The 15755-nt window shown below is 42.5% G+C and overlaps 1 protein-coding gene across 5 annotated transcripts in view; it reads right to left on the bottom strand.

The window, feature by feature from the left end:
* dscamb (Down syndrome cell adhesion molecule b) overlaps positions 1-15755 on the bottom strand; it is an 83504-nt gene that overhangs the window by 30406 nt on the left and 37343 nt on the right. For all 5 annotated transcript variants that reach the window (XM_037267230.1, XM_037267233.1, XM_037267234.1 and 2 more), the window contains exons 4-6: positions 1626-1772; positions 530-808; positions 182-457 (exon numbers count right to left, since the gene is read on the bottom strand). In XM_037267230.1, the coding sequence (XP_037123125.1) occupies positions 182-457; positions 530-808; positions 1626-1772 (702 nt within the window). The remainder of the gene's footprint in view (positions 1-181; positions 458-529; positions 809-1625; positions 1773-15755) is intronic.

Here is a 15755-nt window from a genome sequence, read left to right as displayed (position 1 = left end):
CACATTATGTGCATGTGCTTTTGTTTGTGGACTCTCCGCCAATAATAGTGGTGGCAGAGAGTCAAAGCAGGGTGGATGCCATTAACATGCAAATCTTGTGTTGATGGCTCACATCTGAATTTGTTTTTCTGTGAGATACTGCATGTGTATGCATGTACACAAATGCTTATTGCACTGTTACCTTCGAGGATGACTTGCACAAAGTCTTGAGCGGACATTTTGCCCTTTCTGGCAAAGCACTGATAAGCCCCGCCGTCGCTCTTTGACATTCCTTCCATGATGAGATTCTCCCGGTTGAGACCGGTGAAACGGACGTTGTTGCCGGGGTAGATGATCTCTCCGTTACGGTACCACGACAACTCGTACTCGTCAGATCCGCTCACGCTACAGGAGAGAGACACCTTGCTTCCCACGCTGCCTTTCACTTTCCGAGGGCTGACCATTGCCTTCAAAGCTTCTGAGGATCCAAAGGAGCTTTCAGATACACTTCATACATACAACACAAGTTCGAAGAATAAAAAAGCCTCACGTCTGACATGCAGGTGGCCCATGACCTCGGCGTTGCCGTAGCTGTTCCAAACTTCACAAACATACGTCCCAGAGTCGCTCGGCTGAGTGCTCTCTATCAGCAAACCTGTGACGGTCTGGCGGAAGCGACTGTCGGGCTCCAGCGGGCTGTTGTCCTTGAGCCAGCGGTACTTGGGGAACGGGTAGCCAGACGCCTTGCAGGGCAGCTCCACTCGATGATTAATCAACACGTCCCGGTGGTCGAAACCGTCCAAGATGCCTGGCTCGGCATTGGTGGGGTCTGGAAGCAGGGGAGTTTAGAGCTGCCGTTAATTAGTTGTGAGTGTTGCTGGGCACTTGAAGCAAATATTGATTCTGTAGGTGAAGATTCACTGTTTAAAGGCAGAAATTTTGTTAGGTGGGGGGGGGGGGGGGGGGGAAGTCTGTTATAGCCAATTCCAATGAAGCACAACAGACTGGTGCCTTTCTCAGTCGTCATGCATCAAAGAGCAGCACTACAGTCATATTTTGCTTAAGCTTCACTTGTAGCACACACAAATCATGCATATTAGGCCAAGGACACTTTGTTTTTTTACACGCCTTGCTTTGTCCCCTTATCTGTTAGCAGGATTACATTCAAACTACAAGCTGAATTTCTCAAGGCTGGGCGGGAGGTGGAGGGGGGGGCTACATGGGAGGAAGAATGGATGGAGAATAGAGAATTTACAGTACAAATCTGGTTGACACAAACACTTATATTAGAGTATTTGTGATTTTTTTTGTCAAAGCAAGAAGTTCATTGGTGATTTTCTTTCTTCATGTCAAACCAAGCAATTCATCCGTATAATAATGTAGCTCAAGTCAAAGGTGAGCTCACCAGGAAATAGCAAGGAAATGCTGTTGATTTTTAATCACATCCAGGATTGAGATTTCAAGGGTTAAATCCACATTCAAGTTGGAAATGACAACCATGATTGTTGACCCTAACGTAATGTTTTCAGCAGTCTTCTAATCTAGTGGAATCAGAGACCTTCAGAGACCACATAACCTATGACAGTATCATTACTGTGCCCATGCATATGCAGCATTTCGAGTTTGCATTGTTGCTTAATACGTACCTGACACAATGAGACGTGCACTGTTGCTCTGTCGAGTCTCCCCAGTGTAGCGGTGACGTGTGGTGCAGCGGTAGTTATTCAGCCCATCCTCAGGCAGGACGTCCAAAATGTACAAGGCTCCTGTAGGTGTGATGAGATATCTTTGTCCTGCAACACACATACACAGAAAAAGAGGAAACAAAATGAATACATCAACTAAGGAGTACTATGATAAAATGTCCAGCTAGCAACATGACTTCAGGAAAGGATGGTTTGCTTCACAGTCAGAAGTTCTGGGTCCAAAAACATTCACGTTTGGTTAACTGAAGACTGTAAATTGGTCAGTGGTGAATGCCTAAGAATGCTCATAAAGCAGTTTCCACACAATGAAATCTGATTAATTAACTGCATTTTTGATGAAAAAAATAAAAAAATATTTATTCTTAACATATACTGACTGAAATGAAACCCTAAAACATTGTGAATATATTCTGTTGTTTTATACTTAGCCAGTAAGAGCAGACAATGTGATTGTGAAGTATGTATATTCAAGGTTTCCAGTTGTAGATTATATTCTATTGAGTGAGTTGTTTTGATTGCACTCAATGGCTGAAAGCAGCAAGGGTGATTTATAGAAAAGTAGAACAAACTGAGGCTTTGTGGGGACGAAAAAAGATAAGAATGGGGTGTTTCCGTTTCGTCGATAAACAGGAGCAGTGGGTGTTCTTGTCTTATTCTTGTCTCTAAAAGATTAGACACGTGTATGTCTGCGGATACTGTCGCTAGTATTCTATCTGGACTGCTAAGTGGAGCAGTTTTAATATTTATTATTGTTGATTTTTTGACAAACTGGTCTTCCAAATAGGTGCTTCAAGCTTCCATGAAAAATGCATGGGCAAGCAGTTGCATGGAGCTCTGTTTTCTGTGTGGCTTAACAAATTAGATGCCACCTCCCTAAGGTCACATAACGTCAACCTCGATACATGACACATAAAACTATCACACACTAAATGGCTGCGTTGCTGCTCTGATTTTCATATGCAACACCAGCACATTAACAACAACAAAGTCCAAAGCAATTAGCTATAAAATGTTAATAAGGAGCATTCAAATCCACAGTAATTATATCAAACACCCAAAGTTTTTCTTAAATATTCCACTGGAGACTAATTTGTATGGAAGAAAAGCAAAGCATGTTTAATATGCTTTTATTTTTTATGATTATACTTACAAAACAAAAGAGACCTTGTAGGGCTCAAGCAGTGTGTGTGTGGGAGGGGAGGGGGGCAGTAAAGAACAAAGTGGCAGAGGCGAAGGAATGGCAAAGCTATTGTAAGCGTTGACCTAGATAGAATAGACAACAGATCCCTTGGATTTGATGACCTGAAGGGCTTTTACTGGTTTACATGCTGCGGAATATCCTCGGAGCAAGTGAAATTTATGAAGGTGGAGGGGAAGTTGGGCGAGTGTGACTGTGTGTGTGCGTGTGTGTGTATAAGTGCCAGCAGCATGTGTGCATGTGTGCAGGCAGCGTGCTTGACAATGGTGGGAGGACATCTTCTCAGGGCATGAGCAGAAGGGGAGGGGCAAATGCAAAAGCAAATAGACGACAAATTCTAATTTTTCAAAACCTTCTGGCTGTGTGTATATTTCATTTCAATTAGCCAAAGCCTCACAATATTTAACAAGTCAGGTATTAAAAGGGCTAAAAGTTAAAAATGCTTTTCCCCTGTCCAGTGTATGTCCACCATTATGTAGCGACCACAACATAACACAAGTCCATATTTCAAAGCTGTTCACGCCGTGCTGCTGCACTCCCTTTTTTCTCTCCTCCCTTCCTAGCTTCTCCATTTTGATTCTGTACTGGTCCTCTGAAATCTCACAGTGGAATCCATCTTGAGTGAGACAAAATTGTATTTCAACGCAGTCGCTGCCAGCCACCGCAATTTTCTCCTCAAGCACCTCGATGAGACTGCAGCCTTTTTTAAGACATCAGAGCTCGGTTTATTGTGTTATGACAGAACGAGGGGGGGGCTTCACAATAAGACATACTGTGGTCAAATGGATTCTGTCAACACCTTGCATCACTAATTCCTGCTCACACGATCGGTACATCAAGTGATGTTTCTTTGTTGTAAACTCACGTAAAAGCAGAGCAAAACAGCCACACATAATAATGGTGATCATTACGAATAATAATCCTCAATCAGTATTTTTAGTTATGCTCACCATAATAAGCCTTAATTGTGTTCAATTCATTAATTATGCACTGAAATAAAATAAATGTTAGAAAGTTGAGCTGGAGCTAATTGATCTAAATCTAGCTTTTAACATCTAAAAGCTGTCAGTGTAGTGAACTACGTATTAGCTGTGACACATTAGGCAACTAAAATATGTTTTTTATCATGGCAGCTGCTAAGGAGCAAGTTTTTGTTTGGATACTAATGTCCAAAGTGTTAAGTTGTCTTTGGTTTCATGCAATAGAATAGGACTGGATTTGCAGCTGACTGCAAAGAAAGACCCATTTCTCGTCAGGTGTGGAGAGACAGACGTGATAAATGGGCCTATAAATGCCGCTGCTCCGTGCAGCAAGTCATTAAAATCAAAAACAGGTATCTGTCTAGTCCAGGTCCACCAGCAGAGAAAAAAATGACCAAATGTTTTCTACTGAAACTGGACTGGAATCTTTTTCACATAAAATCAGCCAAGCTACATTCAGACAGTTCAATATCTTTGACGAGAAGCATGCTCCGACTCCTGTGGAGGAGTGACTGATGAGTTCACAGACTAATTTCTGTCCGCTCATATCGGTGCTACGCTGTGTCTTGAGAGAGGGTGCAGGGGGCCAAACATTTTGATCGCAGCTTTAATCCGAGCTGATTGAGGTCAGATCGCAGGACTGAACCCTCCGCTGCTGCCAAGCTCTCTGGGACAGTGTGGTTGCATGCAGAGAAACTTAAATGGGACTATTTACATAATATACGCCAAATATCCTCAGGTCTATTTTGTACATCTCTCTAGCCAAATGACACCATCATCGTTACACTGTACATTTATGCAAATTCTGTTACACATACTGTGTGTCAACATAACTGGAGCAATTGCATAATCATCATTGGACTTCATATTCATTCTACTAAGTAGATGTTATGATGGGCCTTTTAGACATGCTTATTGGTCATCAGTAGATGGATGAGAAGTCAGTGTGAAGCATTTGCAGGTGGATAAGTGCTATTCAAGTGAAAGGACAGTTATCATACTGGTCAAGATCCCACACTTTTGTTTTAGAAATAAACTGAAATGCACAGAAAAACAGCAAATGGTGTGAGCTTGCTGACATGGTGGACGATGACCAGTGGAACAACATGGTTGACCTTCACTTACTGTAGCAACATGATATCAGAATATTTTGAATTTGGAATTTTTGAGAAAATGAAAAGCAAAGTAACATACTATCAGTAACACTATTAAGTGAATACAAGATATTAACCATTTACCAGCAATCTATTATTCTTGTCAAGAGTAGAAATGGAAAACAATAAGTACAATAAGTGAGCTTGGCATGTGACCATCTTTTCTTATATGTCTGTGCAAACTAAGTCGTTGCGCGCCATTCGTTACCTTCAACTTTACAGTTTTAAATGTTACTATGGTGATTATAGTTTTACTCGGGATTTTTTTTTTTTATTAGATTTTCATCATTTATGAAAGAAACAAAATATTCAGAACAAAAAAACAAAGGTCAGTGAGCATCACTCGAGTTTGAATTTGATGACTGAAAATCATCACAATGATATTTACCTTGCGATAGAACATACCGAAATGATCTACTTTGTGGCATAATCTGTATTAAATCAAATGTCTTTAAAGCGTATCAAATGGATGCACAATCTGAACGCATTATCAAAAGTCAATTTGAAAAGCCCGTCCTGCACCTGTAAAAGTGTCTTTCTGTGAATGCACCTGCTGTGTGAATAGATTTTAGCAATGCAAAAGAATGACAGAGCCGCCATTGACACGGCATTGAAGAAGGCGTCCTTGAATTTAAGCGAGGGTTTTGGCATTAATGCTAGAATGCTAAGAGAGTCTCTCTTATTTACCCTGAAAAACCTCTGTGTTCCTGTTTGGCTCATTTCACTTCCTCTCCTGTCTCCTGCATGTTCTCTCCAGCAGTGTGTGTGTCCTGAATGCTAAATCAGTGTTTAGCTTGCTCGGAACTCTGCAATCCTGCAGATGCCCATATAAACATCTTCCTTTCCATACATGCGATTTTGGGTATGTTTATATAAGAAAAATGTTCAAAAAGGCATTCGAATATTAAATGTTCAAGATACTAGTGTTTTGCAAAGTGCATGTTATGTGTTTTGGGGCAAGACGCTCAATCCAATGACTGAAGAGATGAAAATCAATATTCGTATGTCTGATTGTTATGTTCCTGACAATATTTTTGTTTTTGCAGCGCCAACAAATCATCAAATCATTGCAGTGCAAATAAAGAATACGTAATGGTTTTTACTTGCTTGTTATGAAGACAAATTTACACCTCAGCCGTGAATGCAAATTGGCCGTGATTTGCAAAAGCTAATAAGAGCTTAAATCTTGACATCTAAATGTTAACGCAAACAAGCCTCGAATGAAATGTCCTCAAATAACATTATCCAATGCCCAACAAACTTTGAACAAGGACTGGAAATAATATTCCATTCTTACCCACTCACCAAACACACCTACAAGACACACACACACCCACACCCACACACACGCACACACACACACGCACACTTACAATGCAGACATGATTTACAGTGGAAACTATTGTGACAAGTGGCATTATTGAGCCACTTCTTTATATTGAAAATGGGCTCTCATTTATCATAAATTATTGCTGCATTGTAATCCATGCAAAAAATGTCCAACTGCCTTGAACGATTCATATTTAATAAACAAGCGAGCAAGTGAGGGTTGTCACTGTAAATAAATCATGAGACCGCCCCCTCCACCGTCTCAGATTTGTACTGGTCCTGGTCGCTCAGATTTGCTTTGCGACAGTAATGGGATTATTGTAACTGCTGAGTGAGAACATTTAAATGCTTTTTGGCATGGCTTTTCAATTCTCCAGTCAAATCCAAAACAAAGAAACACCGAACTGTCTTTACTATCAATTAAAGATTCATTGGAGATACCCTCTGTGCACTTCTGCAAACGTGCCGTCTTGATGAAATGACCACAGATAAACATGTTTTGCTTCCGAACAGCCTTGATCTTCTGCACGAATCTAATGTACTTGTAATTTTGTTTCTTTGGCAGCAATTGTGTTCATACTACTGAAATAAAGTGGGCTACAATGTTTTCTAGCATCCCAGAAGGTGAGAGTTGCAGATTTACAGTATGTCTTAGTGGGAGCAACTTAATATCAGAGCAACTGAAGAAAGGATTAATTTCACACTAATGTATAGTACTTTGCTGAGCACACACAAACACGCGCTCTTAGCACAAAAATTGCTGAAGAGGAAAGTTGGGTCTCCCAGGTTAAAGAGTCATGGGGTTGTTTATATCTTTGATGAGGTTAGCAATCCAGTAATCTCCGCTGAAGCCCGCTGCCATTAAACAGCATGTTGCTATGCAAGCCAATGCGGTGGTGTGGGGTGAGCATCAGCACAACTACGCAAAAGTAGAAGGAGATCTTAGAATGAAATAGTTGGGGAATGCAGCCTGAGAATTGATCACAAATCTTTGCAACGGGGTCCTGTTCAAATGAAAATCTTAAGCGGATGCCAACGATCTTAACCGCTTCTTTGCTCGCTTCGACGCTCAGAACAGCACTTGCCCGCTGAAGACCCCTCCCCCTCCACACGAGCAGCCCCTGTGCCTCTCTGCCGATAGCGTGAGGAGGGCGCTTGCCGCTATCAACACCCGTAAGGCGGGCCCTGACAACATCCCAGGTCGAGCGCTGAAGGACTGCGCTGGGGAGCTGACGGGTGTCTTCACGGACATCTTTAACATTTCCCTGCAGCAGGCCATCGTCCCTTCGTGTTTCAAGGCTGCCACCATCGTACCTGTGCCGAAGAAACCTGCTCCGTCCTGCTTCAATGACTACCGCCCCGTGGCACTGACGCCCATCATCATGAAGTGCTTTGAGCGCCTTGTCATGGAGCACATCAGATCCATTCTCCCCCCCACCATAGACCCCTTCCAGTTTGCGTACCGAGCCAAACGGTCCTCTGAGGATGCCATCTGCTCTGCCCTCCACTCGGCCCTCACCCACCTGGAGAGAAGGGACTCGTATGTGAGATTGCTGTTTGTGGACTTCAGTTCTGCCTTCAACACCATTGTGCCACAACGACTCATCTGCAAACTCAACAAGCTGGGCCTCAGTACCTAGTACCTCTGCAACTGGCTACTGGACTTCCTCTGTCAGAGGCCTCAGGTGGTACGTGTTGGCGACAAAATCTCCGCCAGCAGCACGCTGAGCACGGGGGCCCCCCAAGGCTGCGTGCTCAGTCCCCGCAAGGCGACCACGATTGTGAGTGATGTGAGTCACCCCGCTCACTCTTTGTTTGATCTTCTGCCCTCTGGGAAGAGGTACAGGAGCCTGCGCTCCCGCACCACCAGACTCACCAACAGCTTCATACTCCAGGCTGTTAGGATCCTGAACTCTCTCCCCCCTTCTGCGTAGCGTCCTGTACTTTTGCGCTATATTCTGACTGTCTGCTGTATGCACGCTTGCTCCATTTTTGCTCCTCTTATTTATTGTTATTTGTTTATTTATTATTTATTCATCACTCTTATTTATTCGTTGTTTGTGCCTTCTTGCTTTTATTTTTTTGTGTTGTTTACTTGTATGTATATATTGTGTACTATGTCTTGTCACCGTGGGATAGTGGGAACGTAATTTCGATTTCTTTGTGTGTCTTGGCATGTGAAGAAATTGACAATAAAGCAGACTTTGACTTTGACTTTGAATGTAACAGAGGGCGCTATAACCACTAACTAAAGCCTGAAGAAAGTTGATTGTGGAAAAGCCACAACAGCAAATTGAGGAAAAGGGGCTTTGTCCTTAAGGTCTGGAGTTACGTGGTGTCATGTTTTAATGTTAAAATTTAAAATTAAAATAAACAATCATTAAATAGATTCAGTCATATATTCACTGCACAATGTTTTAAGTTACATTATAGGAATTCTTAAAGGCCTTAAAACAGACATTTTACACTGTACAATAAAATCATATACAACAAAAAATTGAAAAGTGCATTATGAAGGCAAGTAGTAGTTTAACATTCCAAACTGCCATTCAAGTCGAAAAGGAGGTTTATAATAAAACCTTCAAGCGATAAAGTACAAACTGAATTATGGTGGGGAAATATGCAGACAACTGCAGTTTCATTTTATATTATCATTATTTTTTTCTAATTAATCAAGGGGCCCCTCAGACTGTGGTCGGTGGCCACATGCAACCCACAGGCCGCCAGTTGCCCATCCATGGTCTAATGTATGGATGTCAGATTGATCCTATCACACGTTGCCCAGTGTTAGCGCAGAAAAGTAAATCATAAACTCCAAATCTTCAGTGCATGTTCATACGGCAGCCTTGACGTTGCCCCTCCCACTTTATCATCAACCCCCGCAATCACCCCCCATCCATAAGCAGAGCTGCATGTTGAGCGATAGGCCCGGGGACGAAACTGGACATTGCGTCTGAGGCCCTGATTTTTATTAGGGCTCTGTTCCAACTTCCCACTAATTATGCTGACACAATTTGATCAGCACATGGCTAAGTATCTTCATCTAAGGGGGGGGGGGGTCGAGGAGGGGGGGGGGTGATGTAATAAGTACAATTTGTCACTATTAAGACGAAGGTGTTGACAGGCGCCTGTGTTGTCAGGGCAACCGATGGTGCTCCCTTGCGACAGTGTGTATTCTGCTGCATCCGGCGAGTGGAGCTGTCAGCCCCCTCAATAATCGATGCCTCGGGTTGCTCTGCAACCAGCAGAAGCGCACGTAGGATGACATGCTGATATACAATGTCATCAACATACCAAGGCTGAATGCCAAGCAGCCCTTCAACCTCATGTAAAGTACATACTACATGCATACATTCAATACAGCCCACACAAACACTGAAAGGAAACATCCGCAAACTTATAAGTGAGGAAACCTTTTTTGGCCTTTGTGATTTTTTTTCCCCCCATTTTACCAACATCATATTTACTGTTCATGAATTTGATTGTGTCAAAAACACTACGTAATACCTATGATGTAGCCTTCGAGTTGAGGCTGATTGAGCAGTGAACATCCAAAGATTTTGTGGGGAACCGGTACAGCAGGTTGGATTCCTACACGTGTTATCAATAGATTAAATTTGACAGCATTAAGAATCTGAGAGTAGAAAGAGGCACATATATGTTTGAAGTGGACGACATACACAACATTTGACTGCCATGTCATCTTTGCAGACAGTGCCTGAGCAGTGACATTAACTCAAAATCAGACGTTCAGCCTGCTTGTTCCCTTTTAATATTAAACATATTTTTCATTCGCCCTTGGATGACATTTTACTTTTCCTGCAAAGTTTTTAGGTTTGAAATATTGATGACGCCTTTTTTTTTTATTATCAGTGCTATACAGTGCTCTGCTTTGTTTGGAAAAGACAGAAAATTCGGCCAGGACAGTAATGGAAAGTCTTTCTTTGTTCCATTAACAACAAAATAAAATAAAAATGAAGACAAAACACAAAGGCCTGTGAAATGCAGAAAGTGGCAACACATCACCGTACTGATCTTGGACCTCACTTATCACCCCAAAGAAAATCCCACAGGAATAATTCATTCCTAAAATATCCTTGACGAGGCCCTCGATGAAAGAGACTCCACTCCATAATAATAATCACAACAATAATGGAGTCGCTGAAGATGGCTGTCATGTCACATTGTCATCAGCAGACATGCAAGCTTGTGACGTCTGACATCAACCAAAGGTCGCGTGTAGACTCCTTCCACGGGCGTCATTGCTCCGAGCCTCATGCCATCTCCCAATCACGTGACAGGAGAGCCAAACAGGAAGTGATACACTCCAAACTGCAGAGGATCAGTGTCCGCATTGGACAACGTGTCACAAATGCCTCGGGCTGCTTTGGATAAAGTTGCAAAGCAGATGACTACCAATAAGGCAGCAGTCAGCAAATCAGAGGATGTGATGAACGATCTAATGTGGTCAAAATTACTTGGAGTTTTTCGTTTGTTACATGGACACATATTTGCATGATGTTGCTGTGGGTACAGTTTGAAGGCATTGTCTTGCCAGGCATTTTCTGCGTGTGTGTGCATGTGTCTAGGGGCCAAGTCAGCACTTACACACTGTGCTTTCCAGCTGACGTCAGGGGTGCAGGAGCTACTGTAGCAGGCAATCCCCATCCTGCCTTATGAGAGCTCTACGCATCCATATGGATCAGTTCATGCTCTTGCAATTTCATTTCACATCAGCACAAATTCCCTAGAATCGGTTTTACCTAAGCCAAGCACAAAAGATAAAGGTGTTGTTTTATTTACTCTATGTTGATTGACATGTTGAAACTTAATGGCGGCGTAACACAAGGGTGACGCCATTGTAATTTGTTGTAAATTCCAGAAAAAGAAATATTGTGATGTCAGCTCCTAATTTAAATGCTAAAATGCAAAAAACATTGTCTTGACGGTTAAAATGGGTTTTGGGATGATTTGTTTTTTTTCTAAATGAATTACAATTTTGCCATTTGTGTCGCAATGGAGCGATGAAACGCAACACCAGCAGAGCACTTTATAATTTATTTTGATTTTAAATTTTTTCAAGGTCTTGATGATGACCAGATTGTCGCCTGTTGCCTCACTATTAATGATCGAAATTACATCCTGCCCGAATAAGATCTGACACACTAAACAGCGACAGCACTGAATATTTGTTTCCCTTCTTCCCTCCTGCGTTTCTGTTTGCAAACTCTTGCCCTGCACCTTCACCTCAGGCCGCTTGTCATTCACTGCCATCTTCTTCCTCTTATCCACTGCCTGCATCTGTCTGCATCCCTGGCTATTGTCTTGATCCAGCGCTTCCTCTCTCCTTCCTCTCCATCTCAAAATGAACACTGGCGCTCCTTGTCCACGGCCTCCTGCCTCGGACAAAGACTCGCTCTATCCAGTGTTCAGCAGAGGCGCTGCAGGCCTACCTCTCAGTATGCGCAGCAGCCATGTGGCCTGACAATGGCTCATTTCAACCTCGATTTCCCCTGAAATGAATGGGAGCCCACCCCGGCGCATGCGGCGTGCCTTTTAATTGGTCTAGGTTAGATTCAAACCATTAAATCACTGATGTCGCTACATCGACACAACACACAGTCTTTGCTTTTCTCGCCAGCCTGCAACAAAACCTTTATTGCTCAGCCTTGCCTAAATGCATACAGAATAAATTGCCTTCTCCTAGGCCCACACTTTCGCTTGCACGCACACATGCAGAGGGAAAATACATAAATGTGAGCATACATACATAAAGAAAATAGATTTTTGCTGTCCCTGATATTGTGTCTTTTTACTACGTTGTCAAATATTGATTTCATGTAAAAGAGGAATCCGCAGAGCAGATTTCAAACTTCAGGTGTCTATTCATAAGACTTACCTGTATGCATTCAAGAAAGAAGTAAAACATTCAATTTGTGTTCCTTGAGTTTAAGTTTCAAGGACTAATCTTGTCAGATGTCACTGTCTTGCATGTTCCTTTGGTGGCTTGAAACTATAAAGTGAATTTTGACCCATGCCTCACAGTCAAAGGTTCTGGGTTCAAGTCTTGCCTTGGACCTCTATATGTAGAGTTTGCACGTTCTCCATTTCAAAGTAAAGTTACCAAGAGAATATACTATATAAACTCTGCCTATCAAGACCAGCATCACGAGAGAGCGCCCGAGGCCTCGGCTTCAAACAGCCGTCAAATCAGAGCGAAGGCTCAGAACCAGGTGTGTTTCATCTCTCAAAACACAAACGAGAAGGCCGAGCCGAGGTGAAGCGGGCCGGACTGCTCCAACGGGCCTTTGAACAGTTTGAGCATTTCACTCCGAATTCACAACAGCCCCCCAGATGTTGTCATCGATGAATGATGCAGTGCTGTGTCCGCCGTGCTTTCCACCGCTGCTTGTTCTCTACCCAACACCGCCAAAATAAAAGGGAAGTTATCATTCATGCAGCTCTGGCGCCATTTTACACTACCTGCTTTGATCTCCGTACAGCACGCTGCCGCCATGACAGATTGACACGACAGTATCTTTGTTTTAGAGGCTTTTCTCCACGCTTTTCCCTAGTTGGAGTCACATGCATCTACATATTTACTTGGCTAAGCCTCTCCTCGTCTCGAACTGTCTCTCCCCATCGGTTGTCGTCCTCATTTAGCTCATTAGTGCTCGGCAGTAGCCGCGGAATCAATTACAGGGGAATGCGAGCTTGCATCTCAGCATCGTTACCCACCACAAACTATATTAGGCCGGTCTGAGGGGAACATGAGATTGTGATGATTACCCATCCGCCCAGCTATTTTCTCAAGCATTATGCTTGACTGCAGCCTTTGCACAGTGCTTGAAAACCTGAGTTTTTTTTTTATATTTTTTTTTCCTACCAGTTTTAACTCTCGGCAACAATGAAAAACAAAAACACACACGTTGATCTACAAAATCAGGTGTCAGAGGGACAATAAAAAGCTCTAATGTGCATTAACTACCAAATTTACATTTACAAGACTTTGCACAATACTATACCAGGTTTTGATTGTTGACATGGGAGCAATAGACAGTGTGGCATAAGTAGCACTGAGCTTGACTTGATCCCCGAAGGTAAGGTGATCAAAGCTTTTTGGAAATGTTTCGGCATTGGCTACTCAGGTTTACTATTCGTTGTGTTTTGATTAGGCAGAAAATTCAAATTTTGCACCGTAAACTATGAAGCAAAACTGCTTATTTGAAATCGGTGGAGAGTGGAGACGCGTGATTTTCTATGGACAGCAACAATATGCTCATGTGGCGTATATGTCAGCATCAGATGCAGACAAAGCGCGTGGGATGAACACGAGCTTGTTTTGATCTCCATTCTTCGTGCGTTTATCCCGTACTTCCTATCATGCAACCTCCCTCGCTCTTCTATCCATGTCAGTAGTGAGTCTTTTATTGTTCTTTACAGGCATTGTTTTTTCCCTCCTCTGCCCCCATTTCAGTCGTTATTTCCACCACCTCCTCCCTCCTCTTTTCTTCTCCCCCTGGCCTCACCCTCATAGAAGAGACTTTGGGACGAACTCCGCCCTCCAAGACAGCTGCACATCACCAGCTGTAGGAGGAAGCACAACATACTCCTCCTCCCTCTCGCTTTCCTTCCATCAAAGTCCTCCCTTTTGCTCCTCCTGCCTTGTCTGAATACACAGAGTGGGGAGCTGCCAGACGCAGCTCGTCATTGATGTCAGACTCATGACACAAATTACCTCTTTTTGATCATTAATGGAAGCCATTAAAGTGTCAGCCAAACACGCAGTACGACACACGCTTCACGAGGAAATCACACTGAAAAGCCCTTTTTTGGATTCCCATCATTTACACTATAGAGCAACAAAGAACCTGGTGGACATTCATTTATTTACTTCCTATATGACGTTGTAGCTTTTTATTTAATTGGTTATTTGAAAAAACAATTTATCAATTGGAATAAACAATGATGGAAGACTCTCTGAATGCTCTGGTCTCCTGAGCCAGCCACCGTTTTTCTTGGAAAACGTATATTGTATCAGCGTTTATTATTATTATTTGTTTTTGCACAATTTTCATCACAATTGCACCAATTTTTTTGGTTTTTTGTTATCCATCTGGTTAGGAAGTGTGTGGTCCTGTGTGTGCCCCAAGTGGAGTCCTTCATTATGCATATTTGTCGTGAAATTATGTTTCTACTGTATGTGTGCATTACAAAAAGACAGCCGCACCCTAAGGGTGTTCAGTACTGGCCTCATCATGTATTATTTAATCTTTGATGATCATACGGGTCAACGGTGAACAATGGCCAAGTCTTGTCAGGAAATTGGATTGAAGTAAGACCGCAGACTTAAAGAAGAATAAACGGGGAAATCTTCTTATGAATGCAAAGTAAATGGAGCAGATTAAAAGACTATGTTATATTAAAGATTACAAATCCTTTATGTGGCACACAGTCGGTTCAAGTAAGAACAATGAATTAAACATAAGTTGCATAATTACAGCACAGATGGACCATATTGTTCTTTTCAAATTTAGAGTCTTAAAATTCAAGGTTACCCTTTTGTGCGCCATTGTTCCTTATTTGTTGACAGACAATGGAAAAATGAGTTCTCGTTGTAAAGGTGAGATAGTCACAAAAGAATGCACATCTGAACAATGCAATGCAATATGGCTGGCGAAAACAGGTTAGGTTGGGTGTTGTTCAAAAGAGAAGCTGCTTGTGGCGAGGAAAGCTCTTCAAAGCTATTGCCCTTTCCAAATTCACTTTTATCCTTTCCTAACTTTCAAACACAGCTTTGTGTGCTTGTGCCATTGCATGCTTTATGCATTTCTTGTGTGAAGAGAATGAAAGAGTGAGAGGTGTGCATTGGAAAGCACAGGTAGAATACTCAGCTTTTTCCAATGACTGCCACTTTTGCTCGGATAAAGCGGAAGATCATTTCCACAAAACCTTAAACAATGGCCCTCAAAAAACCTGTGATGGCTTTCCATGACTGTTTGGAGCCACGATGGCTCGACTGGGTTCAAGATTGGATCAGGTCACAGTGGATTTAGCAATGCGGAGGTTAGATTGATGTTGGGGAAATGTCTGTTTACTTCCTAAATGCTACATTGTTGCCCTTGAGCTATCATCTAAAACCCTCACCGATGTATGCCAGTGCTAACTACTTTGGATAGCTTAAAGTGCTCACTTTAATTCCCCTGTACAGTCTCATAAGAGCACTTGCTCGAAGGTGTGTGTTAATGATTAGTCACTTTTCACTGGTAACTCAGACAGTCAGCCACTTAACCAGTCTAATAGGGATGATTTTCAGCACAGTATTTCATTTAACAAGTGATGACAAGCCTCAAACGGCCATTCAGCACTTGACTAAGGCAGACGGGAAAACTGTTGCCACAGAGACCAC

This window comes from Syngnathus acus, chromosome 13 (genome assembly GCF_901709675.1).
Source record: "Syngnathus acus chromosome 13, fSynAcu1.2, whole genome shotgun sequence".
Taxonomy (NCBI): domain Eukaryota; kingdom Metazoa; phylum Chordata; class Actinopteri; order Syngnathiformes; family Syngnathidae; genus Syngnathus; species Syngnathus acus.
The sequence above is the reverse complement of the archived record's forward strand: the minus strand, read 5'-3'. Positions and strand labels throughout refer to the sequence as shown.